Source organism: Neofelis nebulosa, chromosome 3 (genome assembly GCF_028018385.1).
Source record: "Neofelis nebulosa isolate mNeoNeb1 chromosome 3, mNeoNeb1.pri, whole genome shotgun sequence".
Classification (NCBI taxonomy): Eukaryota; Metazoa; Chordata; class Mammalia; order Carnivora; family Felidae; genus Neofelis; species Neofelis nebulosa.
The window spans coordinates 165,545,521-165,567,930 of NC_080784.1; the positions used below are offsets into that span (position 1 = coordinate 165,545,521).

At 41.2% G+C, this 22,410-nt stretch overlaps 1 protein-coding gene across 5 annotated transcripts in view; it reads right to left on the reverse strand.

Annotated features, from left to right (window-relative positions):
* Positions 1-12,071: 12,071 nt before the first annotated feature.
* SPATA18 (spermatogenesis associated 18) overlaps positions 12,072-22,410 on the reverse strand; it is a 36,722-nt gene continuing 26,383 nt past the window's right edge. For 3 of the 5 annotated variants that reach the window (XM_058722609.1, XM_058722608.1, XM_058722610.1), the window contains 6 exons: positions 21,457-21,615; positions 20,456-20,631; positions 17,334-17,457; positions 15,540-15,623; positions 12,547-12,592; positions 12,072-12,234 (listed from right to left, as the gene is read on the reverse strand). In XM_058722609.1, coding sequence (XP_058578592.1) covers positions 12,227-12,234; positions 12,547-12,592; positions 15,540-15,623; positions 17,334-17,457; positions 20,456-20,631; positions 21,457-21,615 — 597 coding nt within the window. In that variant the 3' untranslated portion in view covers positions 12,072-12,226. Of the gene's footprint in view, positions 12,235-12,542; positions 12,593-15,539; positions 15,624-17,283; positions 17,458-20,455; positions 20,632-21,456; positions 21,616-22,410 lie in introns of those variants that run through there. The other 2 variants (XR_009259587.1, XR_009259586.1) reach the window with 2 other exon arrangements.

Here is a 22,410-nt window from a genome sequence, read left to right on the forward strand (position 1 = left end):
TTTTATTTTATTTTTTATTTTTTTTAATGTTTATTTTTGAGAGAGAGAGAGAGAGAGAGAGAGCATGAGCGGGAGAGGGGCAGAGAGTGAGGGAGACACAGAATCCGAAGCAGGCTCCAGGCTCTGAGCTGTCAGCACAGAGCCCGACGCGGGACTCGAATCCACGAACTGCGAGATCATGACCTGAGCCAAAGTGGGACGCTTAACCGACTGAGCCGAAGCGGGACACTTAACCGACTGAGCCAGCCAGGCGCCCCACACACTGGTCACTTCTATAGACATAGCATGGGGTGAATTTTTGCAGAGAGATCTCATTACAGAAGGAATAGGTCCATGGGTTTTGTCCTTAATGCTGAGGAGCTCTTTAGGCGGTAGGGGAAAAGATTTAGAGGTAAAGTTCCTCTGCATCATAAATGTTTCACTTTTTTATTATAATAGCGTAGAATACTTCAAACCAGAAGGATAGTATTGCAGCAGGGAACTCCTGTTTTTAAGATGTCTGCTTCCTTTCCTGTTAAAACAACGTGCTATTCAGGCCTCTTTCCTATGCATAATTTATAACCACTACTTTTCAAAAATGTTAATTCTTTCTAAAGAAACAGCAGTGATGTGTTTTCACCACAGCCCAGAGGAGAACCAGGTTTGACCTGGTAACCCGTATGCTCTACAGCGGGTTTTCCTTGGCTAACAGTGTCCTACCCTCACTGGCGGCTTTTCACATAAAATCCCAGGATTATTAGAAGTGTCCACAATGACACATTCCTGGGGACCGAAGGCCAGAAAACTGAAAGCCTGGGAACCAGGGAAAGGAGCCCCATCCCTCTGGGAGGAAGGAATAGGGCTGGAGGGAGACATGCAGAGAGGTGAGATGCCCAGCATCTTCAGCAAGAGAAAGCTTAACTTTCACAGCTGCACGTCTGATGTTCTATGGAAATTTGGGTTCTCCACACACTTACTTAGCACCCTGCTCTACATTGCTTCAAATTTAGTTCTCATATAAGCATCCCATTTTACCCATCAAAAAAGAGTCTCGGGGTGCCTGTAGCTCAGTGGGGTAAGCATCCAGCTCTTGATTTGGGCTCAGGTCGTGACCTCACGGTTTGGGAGTTCGAGCCCCGCCTCGGGCTCTGCGCCGACAGTGAGGAGCCTGCTTGGGATTCTCTCTCTCATCTTCTCTCTCTGCCCCTCCTCCCGTGCATGCACATGCTCTGTCCCTCTCAAAAGAAATGATCTGTTTCGTTTAATGCACAATTCCAGGGAACACTGTTCTTACTATAGTCTAATCAGGGCCCCTCAGTGCGACTGCCAGTCCATAAGCTGTTGATCGTAGGTCCACCATGAAATACAGAGCTTGCATCAGAATTTAATCAGCTGTGTCCCTAAGCACACTAGTTAAGGCAATTTTTTTTTTATTTTTAATCTCAAGACTTTGTCAATGAAGGAATCAGCGCATTGATTTACATTCTGGTCCAAGTTCTTTGAAGAGGGACACTTGAAGTAGCAGCGATCCTAATGAGGGGCTCCTTCGGATTGTGAGAAGCAGAATCTGTAGCACCGAATATGGACCGTCTGTCTTCACCTCTCCTGCCTTCCTGAGAGATGCGACTCCACCAGCAAAACTAGCAGAAAGATCTCTTCAACCTCCCCTTTAATCCTCACCCCCTTTTCCTTACATCTTCAACACCTGAAAGATTTCCTTTCCCTTTTTTGGATTGGCCATGAGATAAAGGCTCTATGACACTGTTCGTGTTAAGAGAGAAAGGTTGGGGCGCCTGGGTGGCTCAGTCGGTTGAGCGTCCGACTTCGGCTCAGGTCATGTTCTCGTAGTGTGTGAGTTCGAGCCCCGCGTCGGGCTGACCGCTCAGAGCCTGGAGCCTGCTTCAGATTCTGTGTCTCCCGTGGTCTCTCTGCCCCTTCTCTGCTCATGCTCTGTCTCTCTCTGCCTCAAAAATAAATAAAAACATTTAAAAAAAAAATTTTTTTAAGAGAGAAAGGTACCTTCCCCAGGAGGACTTCTGAATCCTGATAGTCCCACACAATATCTATTTGTTAAAATTAAATACAAATAATGTGGATACTCTACCACACCCAGGAAGAGTTTCCTTTCTCCCTCAGCCACCCAGTGACACTATCTTATGACTGTTATATCTCTGAGGATGCCAGAAAAACTGGGGACTGAGGCCCTTTCCCAAAAGTCTCAATCCCCTTAAGAGGTGGGTTAAAGCCTCAGTGCGAAGGGGGCAGTAGGAAGTGTTTTGTAAATTTTTGCTTGGAGACTAATATTTTAACTTAAACTTAGGTGTGTGGTCATTGGCAGGAGGGACATTTAACTATCAATTCACTGACTGTAAAGACATAAATTTAAAGATTGATGTTTCTGAAAAATTATCTTGTTAAAAAGTAACATAGAAAAAATATAGTTCAATCAGGCTTAGAGGAGCCAAAATGGAAATCTTCGTTTTTTTTTTAAATTTTTTATTTTAATGTTTATTTTTGAGAGACAGGGAGACAGAGCATGAGCAGGGGAGGTGCAGAGAGAGAGGGAAGCACAGAATGGAAGCAGGCTCCAGGCTTTGAGCTGTCAGCACAGAGCCCAATGTGGGGCTCAAACCCACGAACCGTGAGATCACGACCTGAGCCGAAGTTGGGACACTTAACCAACTGAGCCACCCTGGTGCCTGGAAATCTTCATTTTTGACAGGAAACATTTCTGCTTCTGAGAGGTGATTTTAAAGAAAAGAAAATAGTTATTAATGTTATAAATTTTTCTTGCTTTTGTACAGAATTGTGGCTTTCTCAAACATCCTGGCAATATTATTCTAGTGAGTCCCTGCAACTTCTTAAGAGGGTTTCTTAGCCATATTATTCCATCTTCCAGGTGAAAACTAAAATATTTTCTTGGAATAACCCTAAGGGTTTCTGAAACTGAGCTCCATACCCAAGACCTGGGGATTTGGAACCATGGGAAATGCTAAATAATTTGAAAAATCTTGGAAATCTTAGAAGATCATTAAAAAAGCCATCAAGTTCTCCTCTTCCCAGTTTAAGGGCAAAGACCTTTGTTCAAAACATTTATTAACAAACTGAATTATGTCTCAGTAAGAACTCTAAGTTGACAAGATGGTGGTGTTAGATTGCGTAAGAGGATTTTAAAATTAACACACACAAAAATTTTGTTCTGTCAGAGGAATTGCTTCCCGAGACTTGGGTATCAAATGCAACATCCTTTATTAGGTATAATGATATAGTTATTTAACACTCACATTTTCTATCACACCCTGTATTTAATGCCTGGCCATCCTCCATTAATTTAAGTTATTCTCCAAATTTGTGGAGAGCAGTAAAACTAGTAATTAAGTTATATATTTTATCTAAGGAATTTGCCAGGTCAGGTCTCATCTCACTTCTTAAGCAACATTGCCATCTCGTGGCTAAATCCAGAACATTTCCCAGGGAAAAACACCACGCCTAAATAAACCAAAGAGACCCAGAAAGCACCAAAGCCTAGAATTGATTTATGTCCCCAGAATTTCCTCCAACAGTGGATCAACTTGGTTAGGAAGGGAGAAATCATCTCAAGAAATTCTACAACTTTAGTGTCCAATAATCAATGTTGTTTTGTCTTACATTACCACCTTTGGCTACTCAACGAAGAAAAGCTGAAATCAGACAATAAAAACATTAAGAAAAAAATCTATCGTTTCCACCAAAGCATCTCTATTAGAACTATTAGCCCACGCGTTTCAAATCCTGGCACATTCAACCTGGGGTTACATTTGGCCCTTCTGTATCCATATATCTTTTCTGGAGCTAATTTAGAGCTTGCTTTTCAACTTAGACCCTGCCTCGATGAGAGATTCCACCGGGCTCTAAAAAGAAAAGAAGAAAACATGCTTTAGTTTCCATGAATGGAAGTTGAAACAGGTTTACTCCCAATCTTCTTCTGGGGTCATTTGATACCTTGCAAAGTAAACAGAAAGAGCCAAATTTCTCTCCTCTAGTCAATGTTTGGGAAAATCCCAGAGGAGGTAGGCCACCTGTGAGGTCTAACACTTGGATGTCAGTTTCACTCCGTTTTAGATTTTTCACTAGAGACTCATATGAACAATCATAAAGATGTTCCTAAGTCTGAATCATCCAGGTGACTAGCTCCATTTGGCAGACAACCATGACTAGGCAAACTATGGCCGATGGGGACTCATTATTCTAACCATGACTCTCTCAGTTAAACACAGAGAACATGGATCTACGGGGTTGAAGGGAGTAACTTATGAGTTTAGGAAGAAATACATGTTCTGACAGGTCAACAAAGAAGCTATCCAAACAGGAAACACAAGGGAGGACGATTTAACCTCTAGGGAAGAAAAATAAAATTGCTATTGTTTTGCATCCTTTTCTTTTATTGAAAATCTAATTGTATAGCCCACAATTGACCATATTTTATATGTATATATGCAGATAAAGAATGAATATGCTAGGGGCGGCTGGTTGGCTCAGTCGGTTAAGCGTCCGACTTCAGCTCAGGTCATGATCTCACAGTTCGTGGGTTCGAGCCCTGCATCAGGGCTCTGTGCTGACAGCTCAGAGCCTGGAGCCTGTTTCAGATTCTGTGTTCCCCCACGCCTTGCTCCTCCCTTGCTCCCACTCTGTCTCTCTCTCTCTCTGTGTCTCAAAAATAAACATTAAAAAAATTTTTTTAAAGAATGCTAAATTTCCATAATTACCTATTACTAGAATATAACAAATAATGTAAAATTCTCAGAGGCTTTTAACTTAATACATTATTTTCCATTTAAAAAGTTAAGGGCAGCATAATATATGCAATAAATTATTTGTGCAATATTTTGCTTATGGATCATTAAACCCAGATATAGACTACTTGTCTGTTGATGTTAGAAATACAGATGCCCCTGATATTCTGATTCAGTACGATTGGAGTGGAGCCCAATAATCTGTCTCCTGATGAACATGCCCAGTGGTTTTCTTCATCAGACAAATTTGGTAAATACTAGTCAACATTTTTATTGAAGTGACCTAAGACACAAGTATGTCCCCAGCTCAGGCTTATGGGAAGTTTAAGTATAATTTTAAGAACTGTCATCCCAAATATTCAAAATTTTAGAAAATAATTACTTGACATTTTCATAGAATTAATGCATTATATGAATGCATTATATGCATCTTTATTTGGAATGCTGTTCAGTGTTTTAATTTTGAAGAATATTCATTTGTCTCTCACTGATTCATAATTGCATTAAAGTTTAACTGCCTGTTTTTAAGAAGCATAAATGAATGTGCATTAGGGATGTTAGCTAGGAAAACTGAAACCCTGAAAAAGAGTGAAAGTAGGAGAGAATAAGAGACAAAACACAAATAAAGAAGCAAAGGTCTAACGTGGTCAGGGTTTAAGGAAAACCACGAATGCTAGAAAAACCACCCTAATATAGATGTTGGGTTCAAGGGAATTTAGGATACAATTCATAGAAGGGTGAAGAAAATAAGACTAAGGGAAAGGATAAACAGAGGTATAATGGATAGAGATTTTCATTTCAGGCCTCTTATTTGGGAACTAATTTATTGGGGGGAAAGTCATAACAGGTGATAAAACCAAGATTCTTCCTCTTATTGTAAAAGTTGATAAAACCTAACCCCCAATGGTCAGTGGCATCTGTAATTCAAAAAGAATAAATAGGTCCTAAAGAGGCATTTCCTGAAATGGGTCTTGTAGAACAATACCTTTATAAGAGCTCCATGAGGGGCGCCTGGGTGGCTCAGTCAGTTAAGCATCCGACGTCGGCTCAGGTCATGATCTCGCGGTCCGTGAGTTCGAGCCCCACGTCGGGCTCTGTGCTGACAGCTCAAAGCCTGGAGCCAGTTTCAGATTCTGTGTCTCCCTCTCTCTCTGACCCTCCCCCACTCATGCTCTGTCTCTCTCTGTCAATAATAAACACTAAAAAGAAAAAATTATAAGAGCTCCATGAAAAAAAGGTCCCATGGTGAAATAAATGTGGAGAGTGCTGCAGGTGACATTCTCCCTGAAGTGTCCCGCAAGCAGCAGAGAACGAAGGGCTCTTCAGGGTCTGGCAGAAAGATTTGTTCAACTCACCTTTTAACTCATTTTTCCAAACTGATAGGGCCACAGGATATTTTTTTTTCACCCCACATCTTATTAGTATCCCACAGACTCAGTGCAAAGAGGGTGCGTTCCACTTGAGAAAACCTGGGTTTGAACTCTTCTCCAACATTCACTGGGATTAGGTTACTTAATGACCTAGGACCTTAGCTTCTCCATCTGTAAAATAGGCTTAATAACACCAAGTGCTTAGCACAACGTCTGGCTAATAGTAAATGTCAGATGAAGTATTGTTATTAGTATTCCAGAGGATTTTCTGGGAAAACAAAGGCCTCCTTTAGCTCTCTGTCGAATTATTGATATAAAGTATAAATATTAAATTATGCCATCACTCTTAAAACATCCGGAAAAAAATTATTTTTCCAATCAAAGAAAACCAGAAAGTTTTTTTTTTATTTTTCCTCCCCTCCCCTCTTTTTATTTTCAGTTAGGCGATTTCAAATCAAACCAAGAAAAGTCAGAGGTCAGTGATATCACATCAAGGCAAGTGATTTGCAGCAAAAGGCTATAGCATGGATGCAAATGGGTCTTAGATCAAAGGTAACCATTGTCTTAGTCCGTTTATGATGCAATAACAAAAATACCACACGGTGGGTACCTTAGACAACAAACACGTATTTCTTGCAGTTCTGGAGGCTGGCAAATCCATGATTAAGGTGCCAGCAGATTTGGTCCCCGGTGAGGACCCACTTCATCCTTCATCGATAGCCATCTTCTTGCTGTGTCCTTACATGGCAGAAGGGGTGAGGGAACTCTCTGGGATCTCTTTTATAAGGGCACCAATCCTATTCATGAGGGCTTCATCCAAATGACCTATCACCTCCCAAAGGCCCCACCTCCAAATACCATCATTTTGGGGATTAGGTTTCAACATGTGAACTTGGGGGGATACAAATATCCAGTCTGTAGCAACCATTTCTAAGATGAAGCTGCCTTTGGAAAGACAGAACCCTCACTGGCCAGTAAGACTCACACCAAATACAGTAGTAGAGTAGGTGAAACCTGGTTTCCATGCCTTCGACCACCCCATACAAAGGGAAAACCCCTCTCATTCCATAACCTCCCAAAACCAGTCACAGACTCAGTGCCCTCGTCATCCCTTGTCTCTCCCTCTATCCACATGACTGTCAAGAAAGAATCAAACACCTCATTTGTGCTCTTGGGTTACTGCTCCCAGTCATTGGCGTTCTAGCCTCCTTCAAAGACCTAAGTCTGAGGAAAGCTCTAAAATGTAAATGTCAAGAATGTGCCAAGAAAGTGCAAGTGAGTAGGGAGGCCTTCCTGAGAGGGTTCTGGAAATGACTTCTGTGGAAAATAGATTCTTCAATCTTGACAATGTATCTTGTCTGGTTCTCATTCATGCTTCCTTTCTAAACATGAGTACAAAGTCCTTTATGTATGCCCTACTTGCCACATGATGTAAGCTGCACATGTATTTTCTCAGAGCATTCTCCTCATAGGTTACATTATGCTGGGGAAACCTCCCTTAATGAACTATCAGTGGGTACCAAGTCTAGGCTTCTAGGTGACAGTGCCATGGAAGACTGATGCAACCCACCATCACCACAATGGACTCAAGATGACCTCCCAAAGAAGACTGATGCAACCCACCATCACCACAGTGGACTCAAGATGACCTCCCAAAGAAGACTGATGCAACCCACCATCACCACAGTGGACTCAAGATGACCTCCCAAAGAAGACTGATGCAACCCACTATCATCACAGTGGACTTAAGATTATTTCCCAAAGAAAACTGATGCAACCCACCATCACCATCATGCACTTAAGATTATCTCCCAAGCAAAAGATCATTACCAGTCACTGCCCATCTTTGAGAGGGACCACAGACCCATCCCATAGGTACACGCTGCCAACGAGGGCTGAGCACATTCTCTTCACAACCAAACGTCTTGTTCACCATTGTATTCGCAGGGCCTGACACAGTGCCTGGAACATCATTTAACCAACATCAGCAAAGTCTTCTTAAATGAATGACATTTCCATTCTTGTTTCAACTTGTGACTCACCCAGCTCAGCCAATCCTACACTGTGTTATTCTGAGGACATAGCTCCGAAACTTGTTCCCTTGTCTAAGAAGATGGAACTCAGTAGAAGGGAAATGTAATGCTCCAGCCCCAGTATTCCAAGGGCAGATATCAATTGTTAAAGGTTCTGATTCATCAAGTGACACTCAAGATCTTCTGATAACTGTCCAATTACTAAAGATCTCTTCTAAAATATATTTCACATCACATTTCAATACATTATTTTGTTTGCATCACTACAAGTTTGGCTTAAACTCTACTGAAATAAAGGTATAACAACCTATGTGTCATATTCTTTTGTTGCCCACCCAATAGAAAACTAGGTTAGCTGCCCAATTTTGATATAGTAATTGCCAGTGATACTATGGAAAGTATAATATTCATGCTGGCACCCAGTGGGCAACGTTTCAAGCATAAAATGTCCCGTTACATTTCATTTTGAAGTAAGAAAATTAGTTCCTGCTTTATTTTCAAGGCCCCTGTTCACTCACTGTATTAAAGCCAACACACTTCACTGCTTTGGTATTTCAATGGCAAACCCCGAATGTCACTTACCCATATGGTTCCTGGGCTCACATTTCAGTGACCTAATGCAGTTTGTAATACTAGTTTTCTTAAAAGCTCCATAACGCTTTGCCCTTAATTATAGGTGTGATATTATCCAAAGTCATACCACTAAGAAATCTCTTACTCAACTCAAACTTTATAGAACACTGTTGGCCGCAGTCTAGCTCATGAAGGACGTGGGGTGCCTAGAAATGAATTAGAATGGTCTGCAAACTGCCCTGTTGCTTAGGAATATAGCAGGTGGAACACATGGCTGTGGTCATGGGAAGTGTTAGAATTAACTCATAAGTGAGTTACTCCCCCCCATACTCATTTTATTATTAATGATCCTGGGGGTCATAGGCTTAGTAGATACTTGTTGCAAGATTGAGTACTTTACCTGTGAATGACATAACTGAATTATGCCAAGTTATATCCTCTTACGCAGTTCACCACTTTTCTCCTACTTCCTTGCATAACTTTCTTATATATGGGCATTTGCAATTGACGTATTTGAATTCTTCAATGGATACGTTGTACTGATCCCATTTTCTTCTCTGTCTTCCATCAGTATCTGCTCTCTGTGACAAGAAAATCACCAAAGAGTGCAACTGCACACGACATTGAACTCCACAAGGGCCAGAACCCTGTCCACCACTATGTCCCTAGTAATAGGTACTGAATATTCATGAGTGTGTGACTGAATGAACCAATAAACAAAAGAACTGATGTAATAGCCATGGAGCCATGGCAGAACAAAACAAGACAGGATAGAATGTTATTCTGAAAGAAAAGGCATTGGAAGAAGGCAGCATGGCGTATCGGGGCACAGCTTCCTTACCTGTAAGTTGAACACATGACTGAATTTGCTGCAGGGGCAAATCAAATAAGTGTAAGCTCCATTAAAATGGTCAAGCACTACTCAGAGACAGAATCTTGACTATGATGACATGGGATTGTGAATCGTATTAACTAAAACTGGCAATTAAGCTACAACGTAAAATTGCAGCTTTCACAGGGTCAACCCCAGAGCAGGAGCGGAGTCCATTATCTACTAAATGAATCTGTGACCCTGGTTCCGACCTTACAGAATGGAGATGGGCAAAGGATATCGCTGAACATGGGGATCTGGAAAGAAAGCATTTACAGATACAGAAGCACTCTTTTTCTTGATTTTATTATTTAGATGCTAAACCAATAGTATAGACATGGACATTTACCGATTACAAAGTAAGAGCTTTTCACATTTCAAAGTTACTAAGGTTAAGGTGAATGCCCAGATGAGATGAGTATAGGTCGGCCTCCTCTGGCTTTGTAGATCCTTCCCAAAAGTTATTCCTGACTCTTCACTACTCCCTGTGTGGTTACAGTTCACATCAGAGGCTTGAGAGATGACAAGTGGCCAGACAGGGTACAGAGCAAATCAACTAAGCCACATGTGAACATTTTGCAAATCAGCGTATGCGTTCCCCCATTCAACACCTAAAAATGCATTCTCATTACTCAGTGAGATTTTAGAAATGATCTTTAACATACAACACAAATTAATAGTTGCATGGTTCCAATGTAACCAACTTTTCCAGGAATGCACTTACTATGTGGATCAAGGTATAACTAAGTTTCTTGTCTAAAACTTTACCAAGAGTTGTCCACCATCTTAGAATATCATATCCAACACTGCTGTGGTGTGAGCACACACTGACCTAGAATTTGTAGCTCATGACTCTACACAGGTGTAGGTATCTGATGACTTATCTTCTAGAATGGCAATGGCAATGCCTGTTTACTGAAATACTTATCATTAAAAACTGCTTTCCCTTTGTTCTGCTTTGTATTAGGACACTATAATCACTGTTTAAAAGTCTCTATGCAATTGGATCATAACAACTTTGAATTTTATCTCAGAATGATCAGAATATTTGTCATAAAGGGGCACTGAATCTAGGAGGGTTGAGAACCATTGATCTCGTTCAACTTCCTCACTCTACAATCAAACTGAGGCTCAGAGAGGTGAAGTAACTTGCTCAAGGTCACAAAGGCAAACTGATAACCAAGTCAGAACTGGAGCTACTTGGATACCAACTTCTCCTTGCAGCATGCTGCCTTGCCTCAACGTGATGACTACATAAAAATACACAGAGGGAGAAAAATTAACCTCACAGTTCTGAATGAGTGGGTGATCTTTGGACCCAAGAGACAGAGGTAGAGAAGGTCTCTCCTATCATCTCTAGCTACCAGCAAAAGGGACAAGATGCTTCAGAGAAGGTTTTTTTGCTTTGTTTTTGTTGGTTTTAGGTTTTGGTTTTTGTTTTGTTTTGTTTTGTTTTGTTTTAGGTTTTTTCACCTAAAAAGCATTAGGTGCCGGTTTAGGCACTGGGTTTATGCAGAGACTGAGCTGTGGCCAATTCAGAGTGTCTCTCTAAAAGGCACACAGTAAAAGCAGTCATTTGTGAAGCCCGTGTTTAAGGCCACAGGCAAGTGGGGCAGCAGGGAGAAGCAGAAAGAACATCACTTATCTTGGGAAAGCTACATTCCAGCAGTACATTGAACTCGAATTTTTCAACAGTCCTTCACAGGGAGGAAAGCGAGGTATGTTCGCTCCATTCAAAATCAATAAATGGTACTCCTAGTTTTAAGCCTTGAGTTTAGGTATGTTTAGTCAGCTGCAGTTCCTAGGGGGTCTGAGTTTGCACCCAACCAGGTGAATTAGGTAGAACACACGTCCCAGCGAGCTTCTGTACTTAACATGTACATTAAACTGTATAAAGCATTCCCGCGAAATAAACATGAGGTCATTGCCACTTATCTCAAAACTGGCTTCTGGCCCAATCATTGCTCCACATTTATGAAGCAAGAACATTCTCTCAGGTAAGTAGCTTTGATGCTGGCACCCAGCTAACCCAAACCGGGCATCCTCATAGCAGGAAGCCGGATAGCATAGAGAAGCAAGCCGGGGAACTCTATTCTCCGAAATCATCACCATCTACATGTAGCCTGGAGCCCCTGCTACCTACTCCAAGTTCCCCAGCCTAGATGAGGGCTATCTTCCAAACAAAAGGTCATTAGAACACCCAGTAGTGTTTTCGATTCAAAGCTATACCAGCCACTATAATATTTACGATCTGTTTATAAGCTAAACTGACTCTGTCAGCTCAGGTCAGGCTCAGCGTTTGTATAGTTGCTGCAAAAGATCCTAGCATTTCAGGAGGCAATCCCTAAACCTCTGCAATGGCCTTTGCTTCAAATGAATATGATCTTAAACACCTATGCAATGGTTTTTATCAAATTAATGGAATTTGTGTCTATAAAATAATTATGCAATATATCGGAAAGTTACAAACACGCTAAGCCAAAACATTTAACTCTCTGTGTGGAGTGATACACAGAATTGCCTTTTCACATTATCTTAAGTGAGTTCTGAGGCAGACACAGGAGACAGAGGCACGGGGGAAGTTGGCTGTTGCAGATGTCCTGTGGCAAGGTAACATGTCTGGTGGTTTTAAAACCCTAAGGAGAAAAACAAACAGTTTGTGATTATGGACACTTTCTCAGAATATCTCTTGGAAGGATCTAAATGAAACTGGGGTGGTCAATCTGGGGTTACATCAATAAAACCTCTCGATTGGGAGCTCCTTCTGTGTCACCCATGGGACCTGCTCAGGCACCATCAACGAGAGGGCCCAGAAATGAAAAGGATGAGGTGGGGGAGTTCAAAGATGTTCCCTAGGAGGCAAAACATTCATTTTGCAGCACAACGCTGAGTACCAAAAAGAGCATTGAAAAGCACAAAACTTGTGCCGTCTAAACCATCCCACTTACTCGGCAATCCACATCTTATTGGAGAAGGACTCCGGCTTCGAGATACCTGGAAAATACAAAAGAGTAATGTGAATTACACGGTAAACAGAGCTCAAAGAATGAATCTTTTTCACATTTTCTTCCTAAAACCAGCTAGGTAGTTGTTCTGAGGTACTTTAGAACGATGATGTCACCCCTAAGGTTAAGCAATACAATTCCTCTTATATTTCCTGAAGTAACGGGCGCTCGATTTGGCTTAAACTGTGTCACTGATTGAAATCTGGGCTCAGTTGCCTAGTCTGTTTGTTTGTTGTTTTAATGGCTGTGGAAGACTGGGAGATTGGATGCTCAGTGGCCATTGAATGGCCATGCTGAATTCAGCGCTTTCCAGAAAATAATAATTAATGGCATTATAATTAATTAAAATTAAAATGACAGAATACTCTCTGACAGATCTTTATATGAATCGTGTCATGTGTCCAAAACCCTGCCCCATTAAGGAAGATCCCTGGGGAGCCAGAAAAGAATCATTTTTCCAAAACTCACCTTTGCTTTCACTAAGCAAAAGCCAACACCTCTACCTACAAACCTGTTATGGCTCAGAGATAACAGACTACAAGCAACATTCTTGCTCTGAACTTTCACAAACTTTAGATAAATAAACACTAACAAAGATGACAGCTGTTCTGGATGCATCAAGACCTCGAATAAGCCAAAAACTAGACCACTCTAAACATTTGTATTATATTTTGCAGGTGTATCCAGTCATTGTAAGGAGAGGAGGGTGCAGAGACAGAAAGGGGGCAGCAGTTCCACCATTAAGAATATATTTTAGGGGCTCCTGAGTGGCTCAGTCGGTTAAGCGTCTGACTTCAGCTCAGGTCATGATCTCACAGTTTGTGGGTTCAAACCCCGCGTCGGGCTCTGTGCTGACAGCTCGGAGCCTGGAGCCTGCTTCGGATTCTGTGTCTCCCTCTCTCTCTGGCCCTCCCCGGGTCATGCTCTGTCTGTCTCTCTCTCTCTCAAAAATAATAAAAGCATTTTTAAAAATTAAAAAAGAAAAGAATATTTTAGGGATGCCTGGCTGGCGTAGTCAGTAGAGCATGCAACTCTTGATCTCAGGGTCATGAGTTCAAGCACCACATTGGGCATGGAGACTATTCAAAAAAAATAAAAGAAGAATATATTTTATTCTCATCTAAAGTTTAAATTACGTGGTTCTCCTCGGGCACAGAGCAGGAAAGAGAAAGAAGGTGTGTGAAACATGTAAAAGGGCTTTATTAGAGGGACACTGCCCACCAATAAGTCTTCTAGTGAGAATCCAGAGGAAAAATCTGCCATGGCTATAAGCACTATAGGTGTCTAATACTGCTTTTTTTGGATAAGCCATGCCCTCTTAGAATAAGGGGATTGTGATTCTTCCAGGATAAAACTCTCAAGATTTCCTTTTCATTTATCAGTCCACTAAATGCACTATCCTTTTGCTTTTACCTACTATAAATACTTATTCATGAATATGGATAAGTAAGTGATATTAAAATCTCCAAAAGCAGAAGATCTGTATCAGATACATGCCTTTTCCATTCTCAGGCCATTTCCCTTTTGTGGATATCTCTCCTCAATGTCCCAGCACATTAAAATTCCAACCATTTTAACCAGTCAGATCCCCATGATCCCCTTCCTCACTATCAAGGACAGAAAGACTTCCTACCTTCTCTCATAGCTCTAGTTCTTCGTGCCTCTTGCATGGCCTGTGGCATAAACCACACTCAGTCACTCTGTTTAAATCATATCGATCTTCCTATATTGAAACCCATTCAGGGAAGAGACCATGTTTTCATCATTTTTCTGTCCCCCTCCAAATCTAGCATCCATCAGAAACAGAGGAGTATTTGATAAAGAGCATGCTGAAGTAACAGATGCTCACTAAACTCAGAAAAGTAGATCTCATTAATGGAGTGGGATGGCAGTTATTTTGGGTTTTGTTTTACGGAGGGAGTTGTAGAAGTTTATAGCTAGAGATGCATTGCCAGAGATTTCAGAGAAGTGGAGTCCTGCCAGATCTGGTTCTCCTTCTCCACCACTCTCCCTAAAACAAGACTGAACAAATACTTAAAGAATTTCTATTTGAAGAAACAGCAAACGGTTAGCCTGTCTGGTGTTCATATGACGTGGTCCAGCCCTATATTCAAAAGGCATTGACTAAATATTATTTGTTGAATAAATTAACAGTGATACATCACAACAATGTTTTTGGTTTTCAGAAATGTTTTTGCTGTTGTTTTTTTAAATATTTTTTAATGTTTATTTATTTTTAAGAGAGAGAGACACAAAGTGTGAGCAGGAGAGTGTCAGAGAGAGAGGGAGACACAGAATCTGTAGTGGGCTCCAGGCTCTAAGCTATCAGTACAGAGCTCGATGTGGGCTTGAACTCACAAACAGTGAGATCAGACCTGAGCCGAAGTCAGACGCTCAACCGACTGAGCCACCCAGGCACCCCTGCTGTTCTTTTTCTTAAAAAGAGGTACTAGTAATCCCCCCCAAGAAATAATACTCAAGGAGACTAATGTTATTCTTCCTACTTTGAAGTTTGGTGGAAAATTAATACCTGCAGTGCCCTTCATACAGTTTTGAAATCTAGACCATTTGAGCAATTTCTCCAAACTCATGCAATCTGTTTAAGAAAAATCAAGGACCTGTGCCCAGATCACTCCCATCTTCTGTTCAGAAGACTTTATCTATTAGCTCACTTTCATTCCAAAGCAAAAATAAAACTATGAAATAAGTGAAGACTATTATTCTTTGAAGTAATTAAGAAAAAAACTGCCTCTACTTCCTTCTTTCTAGAATGATAAACGCCTTAGCCCAAGGTAGCATAAAAATTAGTTTGGGATTATCGCAATGAGTTCTCTTTCTACCTATAGACATACAATCACCTCTGGCATTGGTGACTTTTGAGGGAAAAAAAGTGTCAACCATTAAGATGCTTTGTGTAAAAATGGTTAGATACGCACCGTGCTTAAACCAATATGGCTACGGGGGCAGATGGGACTTAAACTCCTGCTTCGACATCGACTTACAGGTCGCACTGAATTCCACTAAAAAAAGAGAGAAATAGTCAATAGTTTGTGAAAACTTACATGGCCTAAAACGAATGTCTACCCCACAGAATGAGAGGTTCTGCTGTTATGATTACACTTGCCCATTACTGGGCACCAATCAGCATGGGATACACTCTTCATTTCTTACAGCTACCCAATATTTGACAATAACTTAAGAGTATTTCTCAGATAAATTCCATTACAATGAACTTTGCAATATTCAAACTCTTGGTGCTAGAACTTTGTTTTGATGAGTAAATTGTTAGACCTACATTCAAGCTTGCAAGTGTTGGGAGAATGTAAACCCCACGTGGGCAAGGATTTGGGCCTCTTTTGTTCACTGCTGAATCCCCAGTACCTGAACACCATGCTTGGGTCATAAATAACTATTGAAAAAATAAATATTGTTGAATGAGATGAATTCATGAATGAGGGAGGAAGGTATGGAAGGAATGAACCACCACTGCTGCCCATCTATTAACTAAATCCTTTTCCTTTATTCCAAGTCCTTCCTTTTAGGATCTTCATATTTTGTTTTAGGAGTTTAAGATGGGAAAGGAAGGAAGTTGAAATGCCTGTTTGATGTAGAATACATGAATAGCGGCTATTTCCTCTCCCTCCTTTTCTAAGGAGGAATCTCCAGTTGGAATCACTGGAGAGAATCTCCAGTTGGAATTTATTAACAAACAGTGATTGTTGTAGGAGCAAGGAGCACGTTCTGTGAGGTCGTTCGTCACAGACCCCGTGTGGTTGTTGTCAGATCAACACCCCCCCATTTCATAGCACAAAATATTTTGTTGAGATACCATTCACTATAGTAAAATGTTTAAGCTGCAAACACCCTTAAGTTCTCTTAAAATACTCCACTCTTGTTCACCACTGTATGTGTGAAAAGCTGCAATGAAGCCCTTTCCTATTCTCTTGTTCAAAGAGAACAGGAACTGAGACCACCCAGACGGTGGCTTTGCACTGGACTGAGGAGCTTCTCTTCACAATCCACTTAACTCTCTCTAGGAAGGGCAGGGTTAAAACTCCACATGGGAACTATACAGAATACCCAAGCCCCTGTGGCCACCCAACACTCACCACAACACATACTCACACACTTGCACACCTACTACTCCATTTTGAAGGCTGCCCAATTATTTACCATGTTAAAAACATTTTACAACCAATGTATATAGGAAGCAACCCTCCAAAACTAATTGCCTGCTCTCTCCCCATCTCCTCTGTCTTCTTTTTTCCATCCCTGCCCCTTCCCTACACATCATACCAAGGAGAGAAAACAGAGTACATTCGTCATTTCCCAAAATGGTTCTCTGTCAGTGAAACTTTGGCCAACTGTTTCCTGAAAGTTCATTGATCACTTCCAAATGCTTAGAATGAGAGAGGGCCTCCAATAAGATGAGCTCAAAGAGCTTTGCCCTTATAACAGCATAATATTTCTAAGGAGGAGGCAAATATGATGAGTTGCATCTTATAAAGAAAGCAACAAAGAAATTGCTGCCAGAAAATTATGAGGAATCACGGAAGAAACAAAGAGAAGTATCTCTTCTTTCCTAGCCAGTCCCTTTCCTCTCCTTTGTATGAAACTTTATCAAGCAACTCTTTATGAACTGCTTCTATAGAATCTCTGGGTGTATAAATGTTCTCGAACTTGTGAATCAAACACTTGGGATGAATTGTCACTATGCAAGGCCACCGTACAAAGGCCCCTCTCCTGGTGACAGCTTCTCCCTTCATAATGACACAGTCATTCTCCATGAGAGCAGGCCACACGTGATAGAAGACCAAGGGAGCAGTGAAATCGGAGTCATAGCTGCGACGGTACCTATTTTAAACACACAAAAGAACAAGAAAGAGAAGTTAAGCAATGATGTAGCATCACTGGAGAAATGAACATTGGTGTAAATTTTTATTTTTTATCACGCTTAGTCGAGGTAAATATGGATACCGATTCTGTTATTGAAGAGATGGTTGCGGGCTTTCAGAGTAGGAACCGGTGATAACAAGCACCCGACATGGACTCACATAGAACAAGTCATGTCAGACTGAACTTATTCCTTCCCTTCTCAGGATTATAAGAGTTACAGTACAGGAAAACGCTAGAGATGGAGACCATCTGAAATCCGGTAGGCATCCTGCAACATTTCTCATGGTGTCTTCGTGGGCAAAATAAGAGAAATATAGGTGGATGACTGACTTAAGTAGGTGAATTACAAAGTGGCCCATATCCAAAGTAAGATAATTAATGAATCAATGAGAACTTGAATGAAGGTGCTCTCTCTCAATCCCTTGATAAATAACATGTTCCATCAATGATTGCACGAAGTATAGAAAAATCACTCAAAGGTTAAGGATGGGTAGGAAAGAAGAAACAAATGACAGTATAAAAAATTAGCTCAACAGGCAGGAACAATAAGCTGAATCTCATAAGATACCATGTAATGTGGATACGTATGAAGTCCTGAATTGAGTCTAAGAAGTGCATCATTGCACAGATAGGAGAAACGAAAGACTTAACCACAGTACAAGTAAAAATAACATGTTTCTGGGGGGGCGCCTGGGTGGCTCAGTCAGTTAAGCGTCTGGCTCTTGGTTTCAGCTCAGCTCACGATCTCGCAGTTTCATGAGTTCGAGCCCCACCTCTGCTCAGCTCAATGTTGTAGGATCTCCATCTCTAGAATTTTCCCGTACTGTAACTCTTACAATCCTGAGAAGGGAAGGAATAAGTTCAGTCTGACATGACTTGTTCTATGTGAGTCCATGGTCGGGTGCTTGTTATCACCGGTTCCTATTCTGAAAGCCCGCAACCGTCTCTTCAATAACAGAATCGGTATCCATATTTACCTCAACTAAGCGTAATAAAAAATAAAAATTTACACCAATGTTCTGCGCTGGCAGCACGAAGACTCTTGGGATTTCTCTCTCTCCCTCTCTCTGCCCTTCCCCCACTCGTACTGTCTCTGTCTCTCTCAAAATAAATAAACTTAAAAAAAAAAACAGAAAAGAAAAAAACAACTACAAATTAGCGGAATTAATAGAGAATAAGGGTACTGGTCCCTCCAGGCTGCTCAGCTCAAAACAGGGGACTACTTTCAGTGTGGACACGTGACAAGGAATATTCAGAAGAGCATGGAGCATAGGCCAAGGACACCCATCTATTTGTCAAGAAGTCTCAAACCCCCTTTATATGGAAAAACCCAAAGCCATGAGACCAGAAGAAGGAAGACTTGAGCAATTGCTTTCGAATATGTGAAAGGCTGCCAGGGTTTAAAAAAGAAAAAAAAAAAAAGATTACACTTGTTCTCTGAAGTACGTGAAGTAGAACCAAATCCTCAGGCATTGTTAGGAACTCCAGTTCTAGCTTTAGAGCTTTCCAGAGGTATCAGCTACAGAGTGCCCCAAGGGGCAACACGTTCCGCTGATGAAAAGCATAGAAGCCGGAGGCCCCCAAGGTCTGTGAAGTGTGCAGATTGCACAAAGTAAAGTGGATGAATATTTCTGCGTGATTCAACACATTCTCCAAAGGAGAAAAGAAGAAAGAAAGAGGGATGACGAAAGAGGGATGATGGAAAGGTAAGCAGTCTCTGTCGTTAACAAGCTCGTAGGGATATTGGGCCACCACCACCCTATGACTCTACGGGCTGAACAAAGACCCAAGAGCTAACATTTCCTGTGTGCTGACTACAGACGAAGCAGTGTCCTAAGTACTTTATCTGAATGAGCTCAACTAACCTTCCTCCAGCCCTAGGAAACAGGTATTATTACTTCTCCCATTTGACAGAGAGGGAACTAAGGAACAGAAAAATTAAGCACCATGCCCCAGATTATATAGCTAATTGGTGGTAGAACTGGGATTTGAACCCAGGCAGCTTGATGTCAGAGCCTCAGACCTCAAGCCTCAGAGTGTTCTTAACCACAAGCTTGGCCTCCTCCCAATAGTCCCCAGCTATATCACTGGATCCCAGAAAATTTCAGTAAAATGTTTTAAGTTCATTTAATTTCTTCTGATTTATAAAAAATACTTATCATGTGGAAGTTGATAGAAATCTAATGGTTCCGGGGCGCCTGGGTGGCTCTGTAGGTTAAGCATCCGACTTCGGCTCAGGTCATGATCTCACAGTTCATGAGTTCAAGCCCCACGTCAGGCTCTCTGCTGACAGCTCAGAGCCCGGAGCCTGCTTTGGATCTCTCTGCTTCTCCCCTACTCACACTTTGTCTCTCTCTCAAAAATAAATAAACATTAAAAAAAAAAAAAGAAGAAATCTAATGGTCCCAGGAAGTCTACAGTAGTCATTCTCAAATGCTAGTGTGCATAAGGAACACATATAGGTGTTTGTTAAATGTCAGATTCCTGAGCCCCATCCCAGACGTACTGCATAAAATACCATGAAGTATAATCCAGGAATCTGCCTTTTTAACAAGATCTGAGTAATTCTGACACGAGTGATCCATAGGCCATACTTTGAGAAACCTGGCCTAAATAATTCAGTAGAAACAAATAAAAAGTAATACACACTTGTATTTATATAGCACCCTTTTTAAAAGTGTTCCAGACAGGCTTCGGGTTCTCATTAGTTCTGCCCAAGACCAATACCTTCAATGGAAATCATAATATCACCTTTGAATCATGTTTGACTGAGAAAGAAAATAAACCCCAGGAGAAGGCTCTGCCCTGTAGTACAGAGAAGTATACGGCAGGACCTGGAAGTCAGGTCACATCTGTTGAGTTCCCCACCCAGAGTTCTTTGCCCTAAATTGTTTCCAGGAAATACAGATTGATTTTTTTTTTAAATCCCTTAGCTTCTGTTTCTTATGTCTCTTACTTGCAATCATTAAAAATTTCTCCATCAGCCCCAAATGCAATATCTAGGGGTGGGTCTAAAGTCTGCATTGCAAAAGCAATGCAACATATCTCCTGGATGAAGTCACTGAGGAGGCAAAAGTCAACTTCAGGAGGAAATGAAATCTTGGGATTGACATTCATGGCTCGGATCACGTCCTGAAAAACAAAGAGATGGCATTGCCTTGTTACCAACCTGTGACAAGAAGCTCCATCATCCGAAAGAGGTTATGACTGGTGGGGGGTGGGAAAGAGCTCGTAAACTACAAAAGCTGTACATGTGTTAAAGGAGAAAGGCTCACTGCTAGAGAAGGAGGAAAGATGATGCAGAGGACCTACAAAAGGGCCAAGAGAATCCCCTCCCTCCCAAAAAAAACCAAAAAAACAAAAACAAAAGAAAACACCCTTTGAGGCTTTTATTTATTATTTCTTTATGTTTCTATTCTGGGTAGGTAGGAGATGTGCCAACTTGCTCATAATCTATAATAACAGCAATAACAATAGCTTGCCCTTATTGAGTGTTTACCATGTGTCAAGTCTTGTGCTAAGCAAATAACTTGCTTTTTTTCATTTAATCCTCTCAAGAACTCTATGAGGGTGATGACCGTTGTTGCTATAGAGACTGGAAAACTGAAGCACAAAGAGGTTTTTAAGTAAACGTGCAAGGTCACACAGCCAGCAAGTGGCAGAACTAGGAGTGCGAATCTACACCTGTCTTCCCCAAGGCCATGGCTCTTAAGCACCATGGTATTCTATCCCCAATCTTAAGGGCTCATCTAAAGAAGAGAACTATAAAGGTCGGACTATTTTTCCCCCGTAAAATGTCTAAGACACCGCCAAGCATGCAGGGTTCTACAAAGTAAATCGGACGCTATTCTGTTACATAAAGGCAGTACTAAGCACTGGATGGATTTCTGAGTTATTAGTATTCCATGTAAAGAACAGCAACAGAAAACCAGTCCCACTAAGAGACCCACCACTTACGTTAACACTGCTTTGGGAATCATAGAGATCAAGATGACAAATGATATAATCCGAGACGGCATCCTCAGAGTTACTGCACCCTGCATAAGATGGTGTCAGCGATTTCCTCACACGGATCTTGAAGTGTCTGAATGCCATTTTAGCCACGTGGAATGCCTCCTGCACATAAAAAATGCAGCAGATTTATTAGATAGAAGAAGGGAAGTAAGGAGGGCCAAGGTAAGGAATAAAGAATACCCACCAAAGATTCAACAGCAAATGGGTCCTCCGATAACTAAACACAGTTGATCAAAACTAATTTTAATCTGGGAGAAAACACAGACCTCAATTTTGAAAAGTACACAAATACATATATGACTATGCACCTTCACTAATTCCCAGACAGGTGATCACTGTTCCGGGAATCCTGAGTGCAGGAGGCAGGACAGCGCAGAGGTTTAAGGAAAGAGACGGCCTGGGGTTGCATAAACACTTAAAAAGTGCCAATGGAGTCTATGATCCCACAGCAGTATCATATTACTGGTCAAGAAATGAAATTACCAATCTAGTGTTTACATATCAAGTGTCTGTGGCATGTTTCCTGGCATACGTTAATTCAACAAATATTTATTAAATGCATGTTATGTAGTAGGCACCGGGAAAATTCAGTTTTTCGTGAAACACCCTAGAACCCTAACTTCTTAATGAAATAAGCCAGGGCTGGCAAACGTTTTTCTGTAAAGAGCTAGAGAGTAAATATTTCAGACTCTCCCTAAAATACATACAATGTCTTGTCACCTTTTTTTTTTTTTTTTTTTTTTGGCAACTGTTAAAAAATGTAAAACCATTCTTGTATTCTTAGCTGTCTAGTGGGATTTTTCTTAGAAATACGGGCCTGGACAAGATCTGGGCCACAAGTCATAGTTTGCTGACCTCTGAAATAAATTAACATAGAATAAAGTTCAGTGGACCCTG